The sequence below is a fragment of the Columba livia genome, chromosome 21, assembly GCF_036013475.1.
Source record: "Columba livia isolate bColLiv1 breed racing homer chromosome 21, bColLiv1.pat.W.v2, whole genome shotgun sequence".
NCBI classification, from domain to species: Eukaryota; Metazoa; Chordata; class Aves; order Columbiformes; family Columbidae; genus Columba; species Columba livia.
In genome coordinates, this window is record NC_088622.1 from 6,124,570 (window position 1) to 6,149,658 (window position 25,089).

The 25,089-nt window shown below is 48.3% G+C and overlaps 1 protein-coding gene across 9 annotated transcripts in view; it reads right to left on the minus strand.

The window, feature by feature from the left end:
• The window catches only part of EIF4G3 (eukaryotic translation initiation factor 4 gamma 3), a 129,182-nt gene that overhangs the window by 82,585 nt on the left and 21,508 nt on the right, over window positions 1-25,089 (minus strand). For 8 of the 9 annotated variants that reach the window (XM_065037636.1, XM_065037633.1, XM_065037634.1 and 5 more), the window contains exons 2-3: window positions 9,434-9,509; window positions 7,350-7,493 (exon numbers count right to left, since the gene is read on the minus strand). In XM_065037636.1, the coding sequence (XP_064893708.1) occupies window positions 7,350-7,493; window positions 9,434-9,509 (220 nt within the window). The remainder of the gene's footprint in view (window positions 1-7,349; window positions 7,494-9,433; window positions 9,510-25,089) is intronic. The other variant, XM_065037632.1, reaches the window with a different exon arrangement.

Sequence of the window (25,089 nt, forward strand, 5' to 3'; positions counted from 1 at the left end):
CTCATCTGGGTGTTCCTGCTCCATGGGGGGATTGCACTGGATGAGCTTTCCAGGGCCCTTCAACCCCTGACACTGGGATTCTGTGATTCTGTGGTGTTGATTTGTGAGTGCAGGTGGGTTAAAATATCAAATTGTTTGCTAGCCGAGCTGTTGCCCCATTTCCCCTCCTGCAGCTTTTACACCCAGTTGCTCCCCCTAGATCAGAAGACACCCTTGAATTTGCATTTCCCTACACAAAATCCCCCCAAATTCCAAAAGGCACCAACAGCAGCTGCTGCAACTTTACGTTCCCAGCCCAGATTTGTCCAGATTTCAACTAAGGAGGTAAAAAGCACAGCAATTAATCACAAATAATGAAATACGTTAGATGAGCAAATACTGCCAGCATTATTAACCCCATCAAAAACCCGCTAATCCTATTACAAAACAGAGAGTTCAGCGGTGCTTCCAGCCGGTCTCAAACACAAAGGCCAAAAGGAGATTACGCTTCTGGATTTATCAGCTATTAAATAACTCGCATTTTCAAATCTCCACCTGCTGTCGTCTATTCCTGCAAGCTCAGAATTACCCAGCTGCATTTAAAGTACCTGTTGGGAAGAGTCTTGACCTGATGCATAGAAGAAAACACAGGAGAACAAGCGGGAAGCACTAGGGTCAAGTTCTTGACTCCTCATTAAACACATCTCTGGGAGGCAGTTTTTTTGCCTAAAAAGCACCACTGAGAGTTTGTTGTTAAATATTCTTCACCCTCGTTATTTGGTATGGACAGAAGAGCCAAGAAGCTGAAATGGGCTGTTGGAGGTGGGAGAGGGGCAGCACACGTGGGCAAACGTCTCCCCAGGCCGGTCCAACCCTGACATACATGAGGAGAGTTTAATCCTTCATTCTGCATCCACATCGTCATGGTTGCCAATACCAAGTAATATCCAAACTGACAGCTCTACCTCCTCCGCCACGTATGGGATTCTGCAGCTATTTAATCAGCGGGAAATCTGCTGTAGAATCACAGAATCATTTTGGTTGGAAAAGCCCCTCAAGATCAAGAGTTCAACCACAACCCACCCCTGGCACTGCCCCATGTCCTGAGAACCTCATGTCCGTCTGTCCAGCCCTCCAGGGATGGTGACTCCAGCACTGCCCTGGGCAGCCTGTTCCAATGCCCCACAGCCCTTTGGGGAAGAAATTGTTCCCACATCCAACCTCAACCTCCCCTGGCGCAACTTGAGGCCGTTTCCTCTCGTTTTATCTCTTGCTATGATGGAACAATAGGTTCAGCTCCTCCATACTGCCCCACAACAAAGGCTGTGGGCAAATATCCCACCCCATGCCCGAGCATCCTGACCCACACCTGACCATCCCAACCTGGGGGGAAGGACGCGGGTGAGCATCCCATCCTGTGCTCAAGCAGAGAATCAGAGAATCATTTTGGTTGGAAAAGCCCCTCAAGATCAAGAGTCCAACCAGAACCCACCCCTGTCCCTGCCCCATGTCCTGAGAACCTCATGTCCGTCTGTCCAGCCCTCCAGGGATGGTGACTCCAGCACTGCCCTGGGCAGCCTGTTCCAATGCCCCACAGCCCTTTGGGGAAGAAATTGTTCCCATATCCGATCTAAGATTGGCCCTTCCATAAAACAAGTTGGTTCTCGGACAGAAAAGCTCTCAGTGTGGAGAGCTCCCCACAAAGCCTTAGAGAACTGACTCTGACCAAGGTGCCCACAAAAGATGCTCTTCTAACACAAAAAATGACCGACAGGGTGTTTGTACAAATGAGACCATGAAATAAGGGAGCACCTTGTGCTCCAAGGGACGTGAAGGTTTATATCCAACTTTACACAAAGTCCACGTGGACTCAGATAATGAGGAGCAGCTTCATTTGGGGGAAGACAAGGGTAACGTAAGAAAATGCAGAAGGCAGCTGTGTACACCAGGATCCAACAGTGACCGCAACACCCGCTGCACCCCAGGGTTATCACAGGGCACGAATGGACGGGGTCACGACTAAATTACATTCCTCCTTCTGTTCCAATCTGTTCATAAACATCAGTTGATTAAAAGCATCTAAAATCTAAATCAGGCTACGAATGACAGGAGGGAAGCATTGAATAAACATCATGGTTCTAACAGGATTCCGCTCCCGTAGGAAGGATCCGAGATAACGGGGGAGAGGTTTGGGGATTGCCGAACACGCCGCAGATGGCACCCAGACACGATTCCTGGCACAGACCCCAGGCCCGAAGGCACCAAGGAATGTCTCGCTGCCCTTACAAACACTCACTTAGCAATGGTGACATTTTTGAGGGCCAGAATGAGACCACAAAACTCTTTTCACTCCAGGCAAAGAAGCAGATGGAAACAAGTTCCAGCGAGTACAATCTGTTTGGGATTTAAATCCGCCACCTAAAAGTCAAGGTCTCTGTACAGCAAGATCCTGAGAATTCAGCTCTTCGCACTTTTGTTTTCTGCGGGGTATGTCGACGCTGTTAGGAACAGATAAAGATTATTAAACACAGCTGTCAATAACTACAGCAGCTTCCGAGTAAGGTGTCTGTGGATGCCACAGGGTCCTGCGCTCACCGGATACTCCGTCGTTCCGGCCCAAGCAGCAGCCGTGGGCACGAAGCACCGATGTGCTCAGCACACGGCGTGTTCCTAATGAGAGCTAAAGCTCCCCTGATCGCAGAGGGAACTCCTGGCGACGCGTTCCAAGCGCGGTCAGTCGCGATCCCAAACCGCGGCCCTGGACTGCGGGAATCCCTCTGCACACACGTCAGAGCCCGCGGTTTTAGAGCTGTGGTGGATAAAGCCAAGAGTCTCGTCCAAACCATTCCCCTTGTGTTGCTTCATCTCACACGCCAGAACCCACCGCACTTGTTCCATGGGATCCTTCAAGACACTTCAAGGTATGAGAGGGTTGGAATTGTCTTCTGACGGCCGCAGCTTCACACGTCACCTCGTGCTTGTGGTACAGCTGCAGGAGCCTCCTCCTCCTCCTCTTCAATCACCTCTCTGTGCCTCCCTCCGAGCACCAGTCTGGTTGCTTCGGAAGAGCTTTGCTTTCTCATTATTCCCATCTCGCAGCACGGCCACCCCATAAATTACTGTAACATAAAGCCGGAGCTGGGGGCAGATTTACAGCTTTTCAGCTGCTCTGCGTTAACCGCCTGTGTGGAAGCTCTTTGCCCGCACCAGACTCTCTCACATCCATCACGGATGAGAGCTCAGGCACAGAGTTACCCTGTGGTGCCCGGCACACTGTAAATCCCTAATACCTGATCTCGGGATAACTTGCCAGGCCCAAGGAAAAGCTTCTCTTCCCCTTTTCAATGATTTCCACTTTCCCCTGCACGCTGAGGAAGCAAATTGTCTCCAGTCAGCCACTCTGCAAGGCAAGAAGAGGGACAGAGGAGACATGTCCCTCCTCCCCCAGCCTGTACGAGGGGCCCTTTTGCACGAAGAGCACCAGAATATGAAATTCAACATACACGGGGCCATATCTGGCCATAACATCACGGCAGCAACATGTGCGGCGCATTCCCCAGCGCTGGCGGAGTTGGGTGCATTCCTGAGAGCAGCGGGATGACTTCAGGGCCCTGGAATTTGGGAAGCAGAACCGCCGGCTCTCACTGCGGAGCCGGGGGGCGCGACGGCTTCACATCGTGGCCGAGCTCTTCTCCTTCTGCTGCACAAATTCCAGGGTTGGTTGGTAGAAAAGACTTTGGAGGAAGTCGACTGGCAAGCCATTCTCTCGTTTCGGCTACGTCAAATGGAAAAGGTAGAAGAATAAGTGAAAAAGACACCAAATCAGAGCGTTGCAGGAGCATCTCTTCCATAGAACCACAGATGGTTTGGGTTGGAGGGACCTTCCCAGCTCCCCCAGTGCCAGCCCTGGGACATCTTCACTGGCTCTGGTTGCTCAGAGCCCCGTCCAGCCTGGCTGGGATGGCTTTGTCTAAAGAAAGTTAAAGGAAAGGCAGCTACAAAGGTACAACATACACTTACACCCGACTTATCTTCCCACAGGACATACTAAACACCCCCACGTCTCCATGTGGTTCCCAAACCGCTCTCACCGGCCGCTCAACGCGACGCTGCCTGTTTGGCACACACAAGTTCCCAGACCTATGAAGTGCTGCAGCCCTTTCCTAAGGGACACGGGCTCCTTTTATCGCTTATCTGCAGTTTAAGATCCAACCTGGATCAGCCAGGACAGCGAGGGGACCGCGGGTGGAACCTTCCATCACTCAGAGCCACCGTGAGCGCACAGACGAGTAAAACACGCTCCACCTCTGGCAAAAGTATTTTTAGACCTACGTGATATTTGAAACCCCAAACCACGCACAACTATTTTCATTCACTACCGCCCGAACAGCAGCCCCTCCATCGGAAAGACTCGGGTTGACGAGTGTTTATTAAGTCGCAGCTCTAGTGGAGAAATCAATGCCAATCAGATTGTAATTCAAATGAAGTGGTCTCTTCCTCACCTTTTTAATTACTCTGTAAACCAAGAAGGCACAGAGCGCTCGCCATGCACACACCCGCTATGTTCAGCACCGCTGGATGAACACAAACCCTTTGCTCAATGTTCAATCATCAGGTTAAAACACAGAGTAGTTTGTGAAGTGTCGTATCGCCGTGAAGAAATAAAATCAGTAATTAAGCGTTCATCAGAATATCACACCAGCTCGGGTCCCGTTACCTCCAAAGGGAAACAGCAGGATTGAAGGGGACCAAGATTCGGACAAAAGGAACAATTACAGCATGGAAAAGGTCTCAAGTGATGAGAGATTTAAGGGATTTGGATTGCTTATCTAAAAGAAAACAAAATGAGATCCCAGTAGGAGTTCACAAAACTCCAAGCAGTCTGGAAACAGGAAATTTCCACTCACCTCATTTTTTAACGTGAGTACAAGGTGCCGTTCAATGAAACCACAGGAGATGCACCGAACAGGTAACGCTTTCACCCAAAACCCCACTCAACCAGAGTTCCTTACCATAATGTAACACTGAAACTCAGCACCTGACGGGGTTGAAGTGAGATATCCGTAAGAACATCCAGAATTCTAGTGTTAACAAAAATCACCACAAAGTTCATGCAAACCCTGACAGCTCAGGGCTACAGAAAACTTTCTGAGGGGACGTGTAACCCTGTAACTGTTCATGTGAATGACCTGTTAGAGAGCAGAGTAGAGGAAAGGGACCTGGGGGTCCTGGGGACAGCAGGGTGACCATGAGCCAGCACTGGGCCCTTTTGGCCAGGAAGCCAATGGTACCTGGGGTGGGTTAGAAGGGGGTGGTCAGTAGGTCAGAGAGGTTCTCCTGCCCCTCTGCTCTGCCCTGGGGAGACCACACCTGGAATCTTGTGTCCAGCTGTGGCCCCTCAGTTCCAGCAGGACAGGGAACTGCTGGAGAGAGTCCAGCGCAGCCACCAAGATGCTGGAGGGAGTGGAGCATCTCCCGTGTGAGGAAAGGCTGAGGGAGCTGGGGCTCTGGAGCTGGACAAGAGGAGACTGAGGGGGGACTCATTCCTGGGGATCAGTATGGAAAGGGGGAGTGTCAGGAGGATGGAGCCAGGCTCTTCTGGGTGACAACCAGTGACAGGACAAGGGGCAATGGGTTCAAACTGGAACACAGGAGGTTCCACTGAAAGATGAGAAGAAACTTGTTTGGGGTGAGGGTGGCAGAGCCTGGCCCAGGCTGCCCAGGGGGGTTGTGGAGTCTCCTTCTCTGCAGACATTCCAACCCGCCTGGACACCTTCCTGTGTAACCTCATCTGGGTGTTCCTGCTCCATGGGGGGATTGCACTGGATGAGCTTTCCAGGGCCCTTCAACCCCTGACATTCTGGGGTTCTGTGAAACTCCCAAACCCCTTTCCAGCCTCGCTGGTGCCGTGTCCCAGGTGCTCAGAGGTGAGCAGGTGCTGTGGAAGAACAGACACCACTCATTTTGCTGCTTTACTACCAAACCCCAGCTTTCTAGGAATCTCTATGATGTCACCAGAGGTGAGGCCGGCGCCCGCTCTGCACACACACTGACTCAACGGGAAAATATGAAGGGAAGAATAAGAATCCTTGATTAGAATATTTGTCAAGAGGCTGCCTAGAACGTTCTCTTTCTTCTTGTTATCTGCCACGTGATTAGCTTGACAAGGCTGACCAGGAATGGATTTCTTGATACGTGACACAAGCCAGACAAAGTTCGAGGGTTTGCTCTGTGTTCTCCCTCAGTCTCCAAAGCAGGGACTTTATTTCCAACAACCGTGAAGCAAAAAAACTGCAAGAAACGCCACTAACACCTTCAAGCCACTTGTGATCTTGATGATACTTCAGCCTCTAATTCCCCACTCCATAAAGGATGAGAATTTGCACCTTTTCAAACGCAGGTTTCCAGTTTGCCCACTGAGTTTTATCTAGAAAGCACAATATGAAGGTGAAGTGTTGCTCCCTACGTGACCTTATTTGTTTTCACGCATCTCCTGGTATAAAAGATCAGCTGCAGTTTAGTATTTCATCCAAATTAGAGGCTGGCAGGTCTGGAAGCTGCAGGACTCCGGGGGCTCTCGGCTCCAGCCCATCCTCAGCTTCTCATCCCCACTCAACATCTTGTTCTGAATAAAACCACTTACCGGCCAACCTACTCACGTCTTCCTGCTTCATTCCACTTATGTGAACAGGGATAAATTAAACAAGAGCAAATGAAACATAAGGCTTTGCTCGGTGATCCCACACACCCACTTGCCCTGGTCCTGTATCTCTTACGTCCCCATCTCTCCTGCCCCTTCCTTTTTAACATAAGCTTCTCCACTCGCATCAAGACTTATCTCACCAAGACTACAAAAAGCCCAATTTATTCCACGTATCTCACTAAACGCTATTTCTCCGTTCTTATTATAACTCCTATTTATCTTTTCTTCTGCGCCTTTTTTCGGCAATGGGTCCTTTGTCTCATGTCTTTTATTAGCGTTCATTTTTGTGATTCGTTTTGCTCTCCAGGAGAATGATGGAATTGCAGCGTCCTCTATGAAACATTTGAAACGGCAAAACCCATGGACACGGGGCACTTTTATGGCGTTTAAAGCCACGGTCAGGCCGTGCCCCACGGCAGCACCGAGGAACGTTCCTCCATAAGCATTTCCTATTATTTTTCAAGTTGCTTTTAGTTTCTGTTACGGAATCAACAACAAACCGATGCCCTTGAGCGCTACCTAGAAGGCACTGCAAGCTTCGAGCCACATAAAAGACATTATTCGCTAATTAAGTTTGAACCGCTGGTCATGGTTGCGTCAAATTTTGAGCAGCGAAGCTGCAAATCAGCCAAAAAGCAAAGCAGGAGGCAACGGTGCCAGGTCTTACCTGGGAAAGCCCGGGGGACGACGCGTGTCCCGGCGGCGTCGCGGCGAGATTGGGGTGTCCCTTATTTATCTCGTGTGCAGTGTAAGGGGATGGGGCAGGAGGACCTGGTTGTCTTGCTACTTGTGTTACCTGTGTGGAGATAAACTGTTAGTAAAACAGAACATTAGTCACGCAATCGGTACAGATAGTCAAATCTTTTTATAGATGTGATAATATTTATCTGGGTGAAACTCTGTACAAGTTAGTTCACTATTTAGATGATTCAGGGAAACGGGGAGGGATCAATAAATCAGAGCAGCGATGTGTAGGAACTGGCTGAGCTTTGCAACCTCCCTTTGACTTCAGTCCTGGCATCTGCTGACCAGTGATATCAATATTGTGATTTTGCAAAGGGACTCACATCAGCATCGGCTCAAAATAACAAAATAAGGGGAAAATTGGCATATTCCCCTCCAAAAAGGATAACGAGGACTTGACAAAGGGGCTCAACACCAAAGAACGAAGCACCAAAGCAGTTCTGGCTCAGCTTCTCTCCTTCCTCAGCCTCCAGACAAACTACCAATGAAAACACACGCAGTGAAATGGTGTGAAATGTATTCCCAGCACACAACCTTGCTCCACGGTGCTATCTCCGCGATGGAAGTGGTTTACATGGACTCCATACACGTAAAAAAAAGAACTGAAGGAAAAGGAGAGAATCATGTAAATATTGGGTGACCCCCCCAGCAATTCAACACAAGGAAACCTTTGCAGATGTGGTGAAAGCTCAGAGTCCAGCACTCTTCACTGCCCTTTGCTCACACCTACACTGTTTGCCCTAAAGCACCACGTGTTCTCCCCAAGCCCAGCGCCGGCTCCTGTTCCCGGGACACACCGCACAGGGGTATTTTTCCCCCCCTGAAAAGCTATTTGAGGTCATTCTTCACAGTTCCTTTTATATTTTACGTGCATTTACATTTTTACAGCCGTATGTTCCCACGCGCATCTGAATGATGGCTTTCGAAGGAAGAATTGACAAAAATAACCTTCTTTATCGCCAAAAAAAGGAATTTGGATATTTTTAAGTGTTGTATGGTGTATATAAGACACAATGTAAACTGAGTTGTTTATTACAACTGTTTGTGCATTTGTGTTCCTTTGGGTTTGCTTTTTTTTGCATACATACACATATATATACACACAACTACTACCTGAGTCTCTGCCTTTCTTGGCCCAATGGGTTAGGCCAGCGCTTTGCAGTTAATCCTGTGCAAAGCCGGGCTTTGCAGCACTTAAAGAGACACAAAACTCTTCTCTACAGCCCCAAAAGTGGTTTATTATTGATGCCAACAGGGGGAAGGAGAAAACCCCGTACAGCAGCTTCTGCTCTTCTATTACGGTAAAAAACACAGCGAATTTTTCTCCCACCTACAGCTTTTCTTCTTGTTTTCCAAATAAAAGAGCAGCTTAAAAGTCGGGGGTTTTGGCATTAAAAATATTGACGCTCTCCCACCAAAAAAGCAAAATAGGACTTGCCCAGGGTTTAGCAAAGCTTAGAAATAACGCTGGGCTTCCAGTACTGCTGTTCAGAAAAACAAATGAACAATAGGAAAGCGGTAGCACGTGCTCACAAATCAACGTCACTGTGTCCAAAGTCAAAACTCCTTGAGAAAGGCTTTAAGCACAAATACATAGGACAGCGCGACAAAAGCAGCTCTCCCAACTATTCAAGCGACACTCAATATTTCTCCCTGTTTTGAGTGTAAAACAAGTTTTCCTCGATTGTTTTTCCGATAAGAAACTATTAGAAATGTGGAGCCGCTAATGCGCTCCAAACGGCCTTTGAGACGCACGAGCCGGGAAAGATGGAGAAAATCTGGCCAGATACATTTTGAACCAGGTGAAACTCTGCTACATAAAACTAGAGCCGCTGCGCAAAGGGAACGGACCCCAAATCCCCAAGATTTCTTGCTCATAGGCTCGTGCAGCATCAGTGGTTGCAGGAGGGAAAAGAAGCTGTGGGTTTGGTTTTGTTTTGAATTGTGGGCTTTAAAATGGATCAACAACGGGGTTTTGCGGGCAAAGCAGCAGCCGGCGATACTCACGGTGCTGTAGACGGCGGAGACGGTGGGGGTGAAGATCCGATCCTCCAGCGGCTGCTGCACGGGACCCCGGGGGATCCTGCCATGGAGTCAAGGAAAGAAACCTCGGAGGGAGCCACAGACAGACACACAGACACCTCGGAGGGACTCACACACAACCCACGATCCTCCCGGGGGTGCGAAACGCGCCTTCAAAACGCAGATTTTGATGAGAAATACAGCGAGAGGAACCACAAGCGAGCAAGCTACAAAACCTTCCTCCTGGCAAGAGAATCCCCCTTCTTTTTGAATTGGTTTTTAAGCCTTTTGGGGCCAGGCGAACGCTGCTGGTCACACAGCACTGTGGACAAAGGCAGCGGCGGCGATCACGGGATCGCTGTGTCCTTGTTTGTCTCTTTTCAACCAGTGGCTCCTTTCCCCGTCCACCCCCAAAACGGCTTCTAGAACAGGTCAGGGTTGAAGTTCTGATGATCTGCTGCAGGGCTAAAGGCAAATTTTAATTAATTTTAATTCAAAAGGTGGGAATCTAAGAGAAAATAAAGGAAAACTACTTTATGCGATAAACAAATAATCTAGAGTTCGGTTTACTTGTGGAATAAAACACTGAGGTGCAGGTAGTTAAAAGAAAAGTCTCCTGGCTTTGCTGACACCTTGATCCGGCACATCTGCTCAATACCCGGCACCACAAAGCCCCATTTCACTTGCTGAAGGATTTTCCACTAAGCACCATGTTCGGATTTCACATTTTGCTGTTGGCTTCACACATTGAAGCCTCTTGGAAACGAGAGCGGCCGCATGGACTCGGCTCCTCGCACGCAGGCCCCACGTCGGAACGGGGTGGCGGATGCTTAACGTTAGAAAAAGTAATGAAAATGCTTCTTGGGGTTTGTTCAAATGATAAAAAAGCTGCTTGAATTAAGTTGTCAGGCTGCGGTTTGCAAGAATCCTCCCTTTGCATGGCAGGTTTGAGCTCCGAGCATCATTGCTGCCCAAACGTCCGCAGGGAGCAGAGGTGCTGGTGATGCCAGCGCCACGTCCCGCTCCTTCCCTTCCCTTCCAATGTACAAAATTAAGGTGCAGCCACAACCTCTGGACTGTTCCCCAGCCCGATCTCCTCCTCCGACAGCCGTGCTACGGCACAGCAGAAGCAGATTTACAATATCCCACTGTTTCAATACCGAACACATCACTAAAACGCTCAGAAATTCCCCTAAAAGCTCCCCGTTTCGTTATATACCCGCTGTTGGAACACCAGACGCCATAAACCCCCTGCATTATAGGATTACGCATGGAAAGGACCGTCCCTGACCTTCACAGCTAAGTCACGTCCCTGTTAAACCCGCAGGTATAAGCCAGATCCAGGGAAGCAAGAGGAGGACCCGGCGCCGCTGGCTCCCCGGACACTGCTCGCTCAGCTACATCCCTTGGATTTTCCTTTCAAACGAGCGCAAGAACTTGTTTTATCAGGTTTTAAGGCTCATCTCCAACTTGCAGACTTGCCCACTTGCTCCTAAGCGCTATGGTTTAATAAAATAAAGAGGTTTTTAACAAGCGAGGTAAATGAAAAATCTCAAGTGCGGCGAAACAACAGGAGGATTTGCCACAGGTTCCAACCTTCATCCCCAGGGGTTTCTATTCATTCCTGAGTTTCGGAAAACACCGATAGAAGGGCAAAATTTGGGAGAGGAGGATTAGAAACACACTGGAAAACCCCGTCCCAACACCCACAGCACCCCCTGACCCGGGCCAGGATGGGGACGTGGTTTTAAGCAGTTGCTTTTGTCACAGCCGAGATTTCCGATCTCAAGGCAGTTCTGACAATTAATTGAACCAATTGTGGCTTCAAAAGGGATGGTTCCTGAGTTTGGAAAACTGTCCCATCCTCCAGAAGGTTAGGATTTATTTTCTTATTTTAGGGCTTATATAAGCCAGGAGAATATAATCTTCTTTGAGCAGAGTCAGCCTCTCTTTTTGCCCCCAGGAAGAGCTGCTTCAAGGAATGGGCAGTTTGGGGGGATTTTCAGAGTTACCGGTTAAAATCACTTCTAGGAAGTGATGATTCCCATCAGATTAAAAAGAACCCTTGTTGACCTGACCGTGAGACTGACAGGGCCCAAAACACTTTAAATTCCAGGAAGCCTTAATGAGATAATGGTTGCAGAAAGTGATTATTACCAATATGTGAGTCTCTGCGAAGAGCTGGGCCGGTGTGCGGGTCCCACAGCCCCACCAGCCTCCCAGAGCTTGTTCTGCTCGCTGGAGGAGCCGCCTCCCTGCGCTCCCAATGTCCAACGAGCCCATCCTGGGGTAAATTGCTGGTATTTCAGGCAAAAGCTCATCAGCAGACTCGCTAACGAGGCTCTTTTTCCTAGAAGCGGGTGAAAAGTGGCACCACGGATGTCACGGGGGTGGGAAGCGAAATCTCATCCATCAGCATCATCTTATCCACGTCCAAACCGTCGCCGGGACACTCGTCTTGTTCCACCGCACGGAGATTTCGGTACCGTCGAGACGCAAACGGCACCAACCCCATCACACACAGCGACGTCTCGGTGTTAAAGTACAACCCAGCCCGGCTCTACCGCGGCGCTTAATTAACCACGGCGGCGAGAAAACGAGGATGCGCTGAATAATCCCAGCAGCTCTTCGGCGTTACTATCCTGGCACCTGATTGCGGAGGATCCTGCGCCCTCCTCCTCCTCCTCCCGCTGTGTCCTCACCACCCACGTCACCCGCTGCTGCTATTTGTGCAGCCGCCTCCGAAATGATCCAGGAGGGAGGGGAGGGTGGAAAAGCAAAGCTAAAGGCAAACCTGACACCGTTCTCAGAGCTCCTTCCAGCACCACAGGGAGAAGAGACGAAGGAACAAGGGGAACCTCTGAAATCAGGCCGGTGGGAAGCACCAACTCTCTTCATCGCTTTTCAGGGCTCATTAACCCGTGAAATATTTCTATATACATATTTAAAACTCCACCTAAGCGAGTTCCTCCCATCTGGCCACAGCAGCGATCGCGAGCAGGGGAATGTCAGGAGCTGGTGGGAAAATGTAAGTGAAGAAAATAACACCTGGAGAGCAAATAGAGGATCTCTCGAAACCAGACGTGGCCCTTAAAAGGAGGAGGGTATCTTTTAATTAATCAGCCACAGTCAGAGAGGGAGAATATGTCATTGGAAAGTGATTCAAGAAAAGAAATGCAGAGCAGAGCTGCCCGTCAGCTGGAGCATTTGGAAGTACCAACACATGCAGAGTTAAATACAACTCAGGAGGAATTTCTTGCAGAAATCACATTTGTCTGCTTGTTCTAATCATCCCACAAAACTGAAATACCGCAAGATTCTTGTGTGCTTTTACAGCAACGAACAACCTGAGGATATGCAGTAAAATAAGCTCTCACGGCAGGAATTGGAACAGGTTTTTCTGCTCTGTTCCCGCTTCCAAGACTGGAGAGGGAAAGAAAAACCACTATTGCGTTTTATTCCCAAATGGATTCATTTTCCCTCAAGGAGCTTCTCACCTTGGCTCATTTATAGCAACCGTTTCACCCTCCTTCTTCCCCCCCAGACGCCGGCACCTTCTCCCAGGAATAACAACACCCGCAGGTACCCAAGGGCACGTATGCGGACGCGTTACACAAAACCCATCCCAGAACGAACGATTTTTATCCTGGCACAGAAACAGAGCGAATTCGACAACAATCCCCGTTTGTGTCCCCGCTCGCACTGAAACTCTGTATTAAACACCCGAAAAAACGCAAGATAAAGATCATCCAGCGAGATTACTGAAGAAACCACAAATTCAAGCGCTTCTTTCAGTTTGTTCGGCGAAAGGGATTTTTTCGAAGCCTCTGAGCAGGGGGATATTTGACGGCAAGGAGCTGTTAAAATCAGAGGGTTTCTCCTCTGCAGCCTCTTCTCTACTTAACACGCAATTAAAATGCAGGAGGTGACCATCCCAACAGCAGAACCACCTCGTTTAGGTTCGGAAACCACACGAACTCGCTTAAAAGGCTAAAAGGGAAAAGCATCACGCTCCGCCGAGCGTGTTTAAAGAGGATACAAAAATCAAGCTTGCAAAAGCAAGCGGAAGGTAAAAAGATAAGCTCACCTACAGCACGGGTGTTTTAGGACCCTGCATTGCGATGAAGAGCTGGGAAAGCATCAGTGCTCCCTGTTGGAAAGAGACTTAAATCGCGGCGCAGACTCCTCAGCAAGACGCTTTGTGACTTGTTTGACTGGGGGTTCCGCCGGCCGCCCCGAGCACTGCGAGACCACGGAGCCGGTGGTTCACAAGTGCTTTGGAATCAGTGTCCCTTGCAAATAAACTCCTCTCCACAGGCTGCTTTGTGGAAGCCAGGGGAAGGAAAGCTGGGAAAATAAACTAAAACCTTAAAAACACCACCAAAATCCACCAAGTGACATGTCACACGGAAAAGAAATATATATAAGATCAAAACAGCGCCATCCGCGCTGAAATACTTATTACAACCAAACAAATAAAAACCATCCAGTTACAAAGCAAACTGTTCCAGACTTAGATAAACCCAGGTTTAATGTGGCCCGTGCGACTATAATTCAATCCCCGGCGTATCCGCAGTCGAGCCCTTAATCCCAGAGGCCCCCGCTGGTTTTCCCCGTCGTCCCCGGCGGCTCCGCTTTCCCCACCGTCCCACAGGAACCTGGCACCTTATCCCCCTCATTGCTAAGCAGCTCTTGCTAATAAGAGACGAGAGATAATTAATGTCACAAAAATCAAGCTTGATGTAATTCAAGGACTTTGGAAAACGTTTAAAGGCTTAAGAACCTGATAAACCACCAACCAGCGCCTGCATCTCCCACCCATGCGGGTGGGTTTGGGTTTTCTTTTCTAATTTATAGATGGTTTTATTTTCTTGCCTTTCAGTCGAACCCCAAAGGAATGAGCTGCCCCTCCATATTAATCTGCGGGTTTATTTTAGTTTACTTAGATGCAACTGGTCTCACGCAACATGATGAGATGTCAAAGCGAAGGATGGATCAGAGCGCTGACTGTACCGCGGGGTTGTTGGTTCAATATTGGGTGTTCACTGTCGTTTTAGCTGGGAAAAAAACCAATACAACTTTTTGCTGCCACGAGCGCTCAGAAATACGGTCACAATTAGGAGCTGCAGGTGAAGAATTCCTTAAAGGCCACGTCAGCTTTACAGCAATATTCAATTCTGACATGAAGGATGCGGTTCTGGTGAGTCAAATGTTTGAAAAATCAAGGAACACAATAGAAAGTGTTTGTAAAGTGGCAAAAATGGGGTTGATGGTTTAAAATTGCCAAGCTGTGCAACAGAGCAGCACATCACCTCCCCAGATTCACCGCCTGTACCCAGAGCAATCTTATGGCACATACCATTACTAAGCTTGTTTCTGCATTTTATGGCCCAATATAAAGCTCCTGACCGCAACCCGTGTAGTGAACATGCACAACCAACCCACCCTTTGTCAAACATATAAATCTTAAGTGAATCAATGAAGTGTTTGTGTAAACGACCTTTTTAATCTCTCGTGTTATTCTGCGTGTTTAACAGTAACACTGAATCCTCTTAAAGCTCTCATTTATGGGCCACTTTCTATTGTAACAAATACCTTCAATAAGGTATTTACCTTTTGTTTTGTACCAGAAACGCACCTCGTAACTATTGCTGATGTTCCACGTGGTCTCGCTGGCTCCTTTCTTCCCAATTACTGACCGCAGGACCTTGTTGCCCGTTGGAACTATTTGAGGATAACCCAAAGCGCTGAGGCCTGTCCATCCCTCTGCCATTCCAATTAATACCCGTTAATATCAGCCCCCGAGCTTTGTCCAGGTTCCAGTGTCACCAGCTTTCGCTCCTTATCCCAGCTGGTTCCACCCTCCCAGTGGACGCTCTCCCTATAATAAAACTTGTTTCAAAGCTCATCTCAAGCATCACCGAGCTTGGGGGTGGCACAAACCTCCCCACACAACCCCGACTAACGGCGCCGTCGCTGCAGCAGCCGCGCATAAAGCGCCCCTTCTATTTATACGCCTCCAAATCCCCCAACTTAGCTGCTTTTCTCAAACACCCGTTCCACAAAACCTCTATTTCCGAAGTCTTTCTTGCCACGTCCATCGCTCCGTGCCGCGTTCCTGACGCACGGGTAACGTCCTGCGCTGCGTTTTCTGCATCAGCAATGACACCACAAGCCACTTAATACCAGGGCAGGAATTTGAAATGCTGCTTCCCATCTGGCTAATGATAAATGAGATGAGGCCTTTTGTCAATCTATGATGCACGCCAGACATCATCGCTGCCTCACACAACACTTACTACTTAGTCTCAGGTCCACATGCGCCACATCTCACAGCCAAGCCAACCTAAGGCTGGGGGTCAGAGGGGAGGAAAACAACAAAAACATCCTCTTTGTTACAAATTAACTGTATTTCCAGCATCTCACTCATTCCATAATGCTCTCAAATAAAAATCAGCAATATTAAGAGCATCAGCTGTAGGCAGCTGCAATAGTTACACCTGCAGACAAGCAGCTAATTATCCAGAGCTCATTACTTTCCAGCTCGGTTTTGCATCTCTAAATTAAAAAGAACTGGAGACAGCTCCCCAGCACGTAAATCACCCCCGGTCCTGGCCTCCCCTGCTGCATTTCATCCAGTTATCAGCCAATACACCACAGCAGTGCAAGCGCGACACAAAACCCAATCCATTCTTTAGCGTTTCTACGGGCAACCTGATTTTGGGACTTTTGGCTCCGGCTTCTTCAGCTGCAGCCCAAGCATCAGCGTAAACCCTCTATTTTCAGCTCAGACCTAGAAAGGTTGTTTGGGGTGGAAGAAACGGCGTTTAAATCCTGCTAATCCCACAGGGATTTTCCTCGACGCGCGAGGTTTGTGGGTGGACAGACTGAATATCCGCGTAGCTGGGAACTTTGTCCTGGGTGTATTTCTAACCACAGCGTCTCCGAGAAATGGGTTTTCAAAGCACAGCCTGAATAAGGTTAAATCCAGGTTTGGACCAAGCTGCAAAACACTAGTAATTACAAAAATAAGCCACAAATGCAGCGTGGTTCATGTCTGCACCAGCTCAGGTAACGCGAGGTGAACAACATGCCAGGAAAGCGTCTCTTGCTCAGGTATAGAAAACTTGTCACTAGCTGCCTCCTTTTAGCTTAACCACAGAATCACAGAATGTCAGGTGTTGAAGGGCCCTGGAAAGCTCACCCAGTGCAATCCCCCCATGGAGCAGGAACACCCAGATGAGGTTACACAGGAAGGTGTCCAGGCGGGTTGGAATGTCTGCACAGAAGGAGACTCCACAACCCCCCTGGGCAGCCTGGGCCAGGCTCTGCCACCCCCACCCCCAACAAGTTTCTTCTCCTCTTTCAGTGGAACCTCCTGTGTTCCAGTTTGCACCCATTGCCCCTTGTCCTGTCACTGGTTGTCACCAGAAGAGCCTGGCTCCATCCTCCTGACACTCCCCCTTTCCATATTGATCCCCAGGAATGAGTCCCCCCTCAGTCTCCTCTTCTCCAGCTCCAGAGCCCCAGCTCCCTCAGCCTTTCCTCACACGGGAGATGCTCCACTAATACTCCACTTTCCTCCATAAAACACCAGCCACCTCCACATTTTTTAAATTCATATTTTATTCCTACAACACACGGACTCTTCGAAGAGACGGAGAAGTCGATATATTTCCTCAGCTGGAAAGTCAGGGTGTTACCTGTCCGGAGAGGGAACGGCATCATGCGGAATATGCCAATGAAGCCTAAAAATTTCATTTCATTTCAGAAGGGTTATTTATGATTGTACTTGCTCGTGCTAATTAAAACTCCCATTATGCTGCAGAAAACAGGCGGCGCTCAGAAACTCGAAACAGCCCCATTAATCTTCAACAGCCCTGCCCGCTCGGCCGCTGCTCACAGTCATTACTATGGTCCTCGAACCACGACTCCAAAATATTAAGGTGGGGAAAAGACTCAACAGGCTGAAGTATTTCTTAATATCACCCGGAATTGCTCTAGATTTGATCCGCCGGGGCTGCGCTGCTCTCATCAATTATTAAGCTTTGCTTTGCTCTCTGCCCAAGTGCAGACGGACCTGGGAACGGTGGGTTTAGGTGGTGCTGCTCGTTAGAGCCGTATATTAAAGGCAAACGTAGATTTTTGTTTGTTGTCTTATGATGTACGCCAAGGCATCTCCTTGTTCCTTAAAACATGTATGAACTGATCAATACATGCAGTTGTAACAGTCAGGGTATTTGTAAGTACCCTACAATGTGTACATGCACCGTTTTAGATTATTAATATATTTTCATATATATATATATATAAAAAAATATATTTTCGTGTATATATATATATATTTATATATTTTCGTATACATATATATATATATATGTATATATATATATATATAAAAAAGAGCGGGGAGAGAGCCCCCAGCTCCCCAGCATTGGTTCATCAGCAGCTGCACCCCCCAGCCACCAACCATATACTGGGAATAAACCCCATCAAATGTGACCTGGGCAAGGTGTATGTCACCCTGCTACCAAAACCAGGGCTACGTCCTTGGGGAACCCATTTCCAGCTGTTTAGGAGGCCGAGAAACTGCAAAAGGTCTGTGGGTCAAGAAATCATTGCGGGATAGGTAAGATGGGTAAGAAAATCAGCTATTAAATCACCCTCTCCCTACGACACTGCAGTTCCATTCTCAATATTCACTTTTCAACTGGCAGTTCCCTCCTCTCGGACTTTCCGTTTTGCCTTTTAAAACTCCAAATCCTGGTTCCTGCCAGGGTGGGGATCAGTTTGCAAAAGAACTCATTTTCCTGTAATAGTCTAAACCTTCGGTAACTGAATTCACATCAGTTTTACAAACCATACAAGTGTTGGAAGGTTTGTTCCCAAGGATGAAGTTGGACGAGGCCAGGACAGGAGCAGCAGGTCCACAATAAGAAAAGGAGCTGAACCATCGCTGCGTTAGAACATACAGAACGCTCCAACCACCGAGCATCACCTGAACCCAAGATGGTCTGGATATAATATTTGGGATCCTGCTCCCGTTGCACAGCTGGGAGAGAGGGCACTGAGCTGGGAAGCACTGGTGCTGATCCCGGTTGTGCTGCGAGGTGACCGCGGCTTCGACAGCCCAGACATCTGTGCTCCAGGGGGATCCCAACACCGTCACGTTCTCCCATGCTGGACGATTAGTTACTCCGCACACTAATATCACCCAAGAACCTCAATCAAACAGGAGAACCCTTCCTAATTTCTGATCCAGAAAGTTCTTCCAGACATTCTCACACTCCATCATTAGCATTTCAGTGCAGTTCACAAGCCTAAACAGCTCAGCTGCTTTTCTAATTAGAAGATTTTACACAGCTATTACACCCCTGCTATTCCCTGCAATGAGACAGAGCTCCCAAGTTCCCCCGTCGCCCAAATCCTTATTTTTGTGGCCCTGACAAAAATAAACCCACCTTTAGCGTCAGCCAGCAGCCCTAGAATAACAGAGCTCACCCTGCTTAATGCAGTTCTGCCAATTAACAAAACCCCATCTGTCTGTTCAGGAACAGCAAGAAAAAAGCCCAAGTCCTGTGTCCAGCGATTCCCTCATGTCTGGGTGGACAAGAAGGGGAAAGAGACGGAGATTTCCACGGTGGAGAAGACGAGTGACCCTCAACACAAAACTATGGTTTTCTGAAATCACCAAACACACGGTCCTTACATCCCAGAGGCGTCACGGGGACGCATCCCTGCAGAGCCAGATCCACCTCTTTAATCCTAACACCAAACTACACCCATCAAAGCGCCCGCCTTACCCGAGACATCCGAAACTCGGTGTGAAACAGCAGCCGGCACCTTTCTCAGCTGAAGCAAATACTCCGTCTTGCTTGGTGCTTTCTCCTTTTTTGCATTTGAGCAGAGGAACCGGGCACGGCCCAAAATTGGGCTGCGCACACATCATATCCTTTGCTGCTTCCTCACCCCAACCGAGGGGCCAAAATGAATTTTGAAAGCACTGAGAAAGAAAAGAAAGCAAAGCCACGGGCATGTTCGCACTGGTTCAAGTCACACGTAGCTCCGTGATCCTCTAAGATTAGTTTTGTCCTTCAGGTGAGAGAGCAGGGAGGTGAATCTTAGTAGGATGCAGCTTATCCCCAAGAGGGCTGGAGGGTGGTTGGGTGAAGGGGATGAGCAGGGGCTCATTTGCAGAGCAAATGGGCAAAGAACGAGCGCAGACACCCCCAAAGAACAGCTGAGCTTCAAGGGAACAGCCCTGGGAGGGACACGCAACATTTAACAAAACAATGACAAGTGGGAAAAGTGACACTTGATCTGCAAACTCAGCTTCCCTTGAACACCGCAAGGTTTTTACTACCTGATTTGAAGTCTTGGAAATTCTTTAATTAGCAATTCATGCATTAGCACAGGGAATCTTGCAGACAAGAATCTTGCAGGTGTTTTACGCACCAGTTCTTGCCTCCTCCTGGTTTGGGGATGGAACCTCTGCGAGGACAAATCACCCAAGGTTTGTCTTGGGTGCTGATGAACTAATGATGCTTAACGCACTGGCGGGCACAGTATTTATAGGCAAGTGATACTACATGGAGCGCTGAGCGTTGATTAACACACAGGGCGTCTTTTTAGTGGACATGACAAACAAAAGACAACAGTCAACCCTATAAAAGCTAAAAACCAAGGTATCTACCATTGAAATCTATGCAAGGTGGGGTCTCAAAATTCAATGTATGAGCCGTTCCCAGCCACAGGGCACGTGTCTCTACAGGCAGGTTCCTCCAGGCACCCGAGGGCTGCAAAGGAGGAGGAAGGAGGTGCCATCCGTGCTCAACTCAATGAAGTTCTTTAAGAAAAACCCCTCAAAGTTTGATCTGACGGACCAGAGAGAGAAGGGTGAAGTCACGTCTCCCATCCCCGCAGAGGTAAATCAGGTAAATCATTTCACCTTCCTCCATATGAGACACTTTGTACACAGCACCAGCAGCACCAAACCTGCCACTGCTAATGAGCTCATCCCCGACACAAACACATTGATAACGTGCCTATAGAATAAAAAGAGGAGGTGACCACGGGACAAGACTCTTAACAATAACTCCTACTGCCAGATGTGGGTCTCCTACCCAAAGACCTTCCTCCCTTTGGTGTTGTACAGATGATTTCTTATGGAGATCCCCAAAGAAAGAAGCAACACTGGTGCTGGAGAACCTCAGCTTAAAAAAGCTCCGGCTTGCGCTGCTTTGGTGCGTGAAGTTATCTGGCACAGCTTGAGAAAGAATAATTTAGCAGCAGCTTGTGAAACGGGCTGCGCTCCGTTCTAAACTGCCGCAAGATCGGAGCGTTATCTCGGGTACCGGGTCCGTGTCTTCACCAGCTGCAGGAGCCCCGCGGGGCAGGGGCTGCTTCTCAGGCTCATGGCAAAGCTGCTCGGTGACACCAGGAGCCTCCGCGGAGCCGCAGGAACCGTTGACAAGTAACCGCATCAATTGCTGGAGAGGCCACACACATTTAGATCACCATTATGAGCCTCCACGCTGAAGACTATCTGTTTTAAGGGGAAATATTAACGCTTCCTTAATTCAGGAACAGTTAAAGCATCCCCATGTTGCACCGTGAAGCGATGGCGATTTTTAAGCAGATGGAACTCGAAACAATTTTTCGCGGGTGCCCGAAGCACCGCATGTGGCTTTTAAACAGTTATCACGTCCCGATCCGCCTAAAGAGCTCTCGTTCTATAATCTTCCATAATACTTTAAGACGAAAAGTATCCCACCGTTCCCGCTCCTCCCCAGTCATTTCACTCCTCATCCTTCTCTATTTTCACAGCAAATGGAAGGACGACAACGATTTTTCTCGGAAAACAGTGTCATTCGACAGCACAAGAACTGAAAACTGCGATAATCGCTTATGTGACCACGCGGGTTTAACAAAGCCAAGCGTTCCCCAGCTCAGCTCCTGCCTGCACAGCACAGCCTTTATTTTTCAGGGAAAAGCTGCACTGGATCAGAAAGAAAACACATTTCAAGTGCTGTTACGTTACCCGCTACCAGCAAACTAGCTTTTCATTTCCCCGGATACTTCTGAGATATATTCCTTAAATACAGAAAAAACAATTCAGGAGTGTTTATAAGCTTTGAATCCAAGTTTGGCGAAGACCAATGTAGACTTTGCAACACACCTATGACTAAAAGGCAATACTCCTTTAACAGATAAAATAGGGGCCAATCACAAATACCTGTAGCACTTGGGTACCGATTGGCTGTGCCACCATCCAGAGACCTGGACCGGCTGGAGAGCTGGGCAGGGAGAAATTTAATTAAATATAACAAGGGCAAGTGTAGAGTCTTGAATCTGGGCAGGAACAACCCCAGGTTCCAGTGTAAGTTGGGGAATGACCTGTTAGAGAGCAGCGTAGGGGAAAGGGAGCTGGGGGTCCTGGAACAGCAGGGTGACCATGAGCCAGCACTGGGCCCTTGTGGCCAGGAAGCCAATGGTACCTGGGGTGGGTTAGAAGGGGGTGGTCAGTAGGTCAGAGAGGTTCTCCTGCCCCTCTGCTCTGCCCTGGGGAGACAACACCTGGAATATTGTGTCCAGTTGTGGCCCCTCAGTTCCAGCAGGACAGGGAACTGCTGGAGAGAGTCCAGCGCAGCCACCAAGATGCTGGAGGGAGTGGAGCATCTCCCGTGTGAGGAAAGGCTGAGGGAGCTGGGGCTCTGGAGCTGGACAAGAGGAGACTGAGGGGGGACTCATTCCTGGGGATCAAGATGGAAAGGGGGAGTGTCAGGAGGATGAAGCCAGGCTCTTCTGGTGACAACCAGGGACAGGACAAGGGGCAATGGGTGCAAACTGGAACACAAAAGGTTCCACTGAAAGATGAGAAGAAACTTGTTGGGGGTGAGGGTGCCAGAGCCTGGCCCAGGCTGCCCAGGGGGTTGTGGAGTCTCCTTCTGTGCAGACATTCCAACCCGCCTGGACACCTTCCTGTGTAACCTCATCTGGGTGTTCCTGCTCCATGGGGGGATTGCACTGGATGAGCTTTCCAGGGCCCTTCAACCCCTGACACTCTGGGATTCTGTGATTCCGCCAGGACAAGTCTTATTAACCACAACATTGGTTTAATGGGCAACCTGTACCTGTTTTCCAGCCTCAGCTGTTGTTTTCTGGCTGGACACAACCCAAATGATCCCCCACCTTTAGCAATGAATGATTAGAATGAAAACAATAAATACATTTAAAAAAAACGCGCTATCCGGAAGCTCGGAAAACCTCATGTTCCATCTAAAGCACTTTGGGTAAGTCTGGGTTTCAAAAAGTGATTTTTAACCTGTAGACACAGGTCTTGCAAACCTGAAGATTGTGCAGAGATAACTGAGCTTTCCTTAAGAGAAAAGAAAACATACATTTTGCAGAATTCAAAAGCGTTCGAGTCCAGGGGAACTACCAGAGCTCTTCAGAGACCAGCTCGGCTCATTTCAACGTACAATGTCCAAGCTGAGCGAAGGTGTTCACAACTTCTCACACGCGTTCACTAAATGGATTAATTAACAATGTAGATGATGACAGAATAACTTACAGTAAAGAAACACGCGATGTCAATATTTAATTAATTATGCAAGTGTCCCGATGCTGCTGAAGACACTCGCTACCTGTGCATTTGTGTTTCTCAGGTGCCCAGCACTGGGGCAGTTTGGAGAAGCTCATTCTCCAATTAAGTGAAATATTAAGCATGACGACTTTTAAGCATAATCAGATTGTATCTACATCTCGTGACGTGTTCCTCTAAGAGAAAGCATTCTGCAAAGTCAGCTGCTTCACCAGTCATCCTCACTCTATACAACACCACCCTTCTCCCATTGCATCCCACGGATCATTCCTCTTCACCAGACACCCATCACAACTGCTGCTCCTGATGGGGAAACCCAACTGGAAATCCCCAGCGGGATCTCCAGACCTTGAATTCTGATTCATTTAATCCAGCTTGCCATAGCCTCAAGTCCTTGGCCTTGCCTACACAAGAATGCTTTTTCTTCTTATTGTTTTAAAGGACACTTATATTTGAGCTGACTTGCACCAAACGTGGTTGAGATGCTGCTTAACGTGAATGGACACAAGGCTTTTTATACAAATGTGAAACCAAACACCTTTTGCTAGGACCTACACACAGATAAAGAGGCTGTTTTCCAAGGAAAAGCAGGCTGGGAGGGTAACGCTAATTAATTGGAGCTCGTTATCCTGCAATAGCAGGAGAACCGCATCATGTCCCCACTTCAAGGCCCATCTTTGTCCCAGGTGGGGTCGCAGCTGCCGCGGCACTTTCGGTAAAGACAAGAGGTTTAAAAACCACTGATACCCAGGGCCGCAAATCCCCAAGGCAACGATCCCGCCGACGAGGGGGTGTTACGTTCCACTCTTTTACTAGAAAATAGATCATTATAGCATAGAAAACAGCCTTGAAAAAGAGAAATCCTTCAGGACTTGGTTCTGAAGGGATTTGTGCAGCCGAGCTTTGACTGTTATTGCCACTTCCACGCAATAAAACAACCTCGACCTGAGGAAACCCCCTCCCACTCCAAACACCCTCTTATGCCTCCAGAACCAAAACGCCGGTGAAGCGAAGGAAGGATCCAGCTACAGAACAGAGCTCCAGCAAGAAACAGTTAATGCTTCGCCACGCAGCTTCTATTAACTATGTCTGCACGTTATTTTATTACAGATACACCCCGATTTCCACTGCGTTTGAATGTCACGTTTGGCGTTTACCTGATCTGCTACATTTCAGGAGTCACCAAAATACATATAGAATGATCAGCTTTTGCACGTTTTTACTGCTGCTGGGTCTATGCTGCAGAAAGAGAGGGACTCTTACATCCTTTAAGTTAAAAATAATAACAATAATCACATATTTTCCTTCAGTGGCATTCACCCGCTTCACTGCAGACGTCACGGGAAGGGCACTCGACTCTACAACGGGGTTTCTGTTCGGTGACGTCTTTTAAGAGCGTGGAAAGCGGCTGACGTGCTCCGAACAGACCGAATCGGAGTCACTGAGTCCTCACGCGCGTCTCTGTCCCCGGGTGATTCACTCGAGAGCCGAGGTCCCAGCTGGGGCTCCACCGCGGAGCCGCAGGGCGTCTCCTCTATTTCAAGCCAACCCCAAGCACCATGACCAACACCATCCCCCCAACCTTATTTTATTAGTTCTAATAATTTCCTAAAACTGTCCTCGTTTAATATTATAATTTCATTATAAAACCTCATCTGGAAGACTTTTAGCTTCGTACGGCTCCGTTGCTTTCTTAGTACGTGTGTATTTGCAATCCTTTCTCTTTTATTCTGCAAGTTTTTGAGACCTCCAATAACAGAAAACTGTTACTATGAATTTCAGTACTTTAGGGAAATACGCGTTCTTGAAATAGAAAGTGTCAATTCTGATCAGCAAACTGCAGCCCGTAGCAAAATAGGAATTTAGAAATCCATCTTGCCATAAAGATATATTTTTAAAAAAGAACGGTCTGTAAACAAATAGAGAAGAGAGATTATACGCTATCCTGAATAATATTAGTGCTTACAATTTCAACTGGAGAATTTCATCAGAGAGGGACTTTTTACAAGGCCACGTAGCGGGAGGACGAGGGTTAATG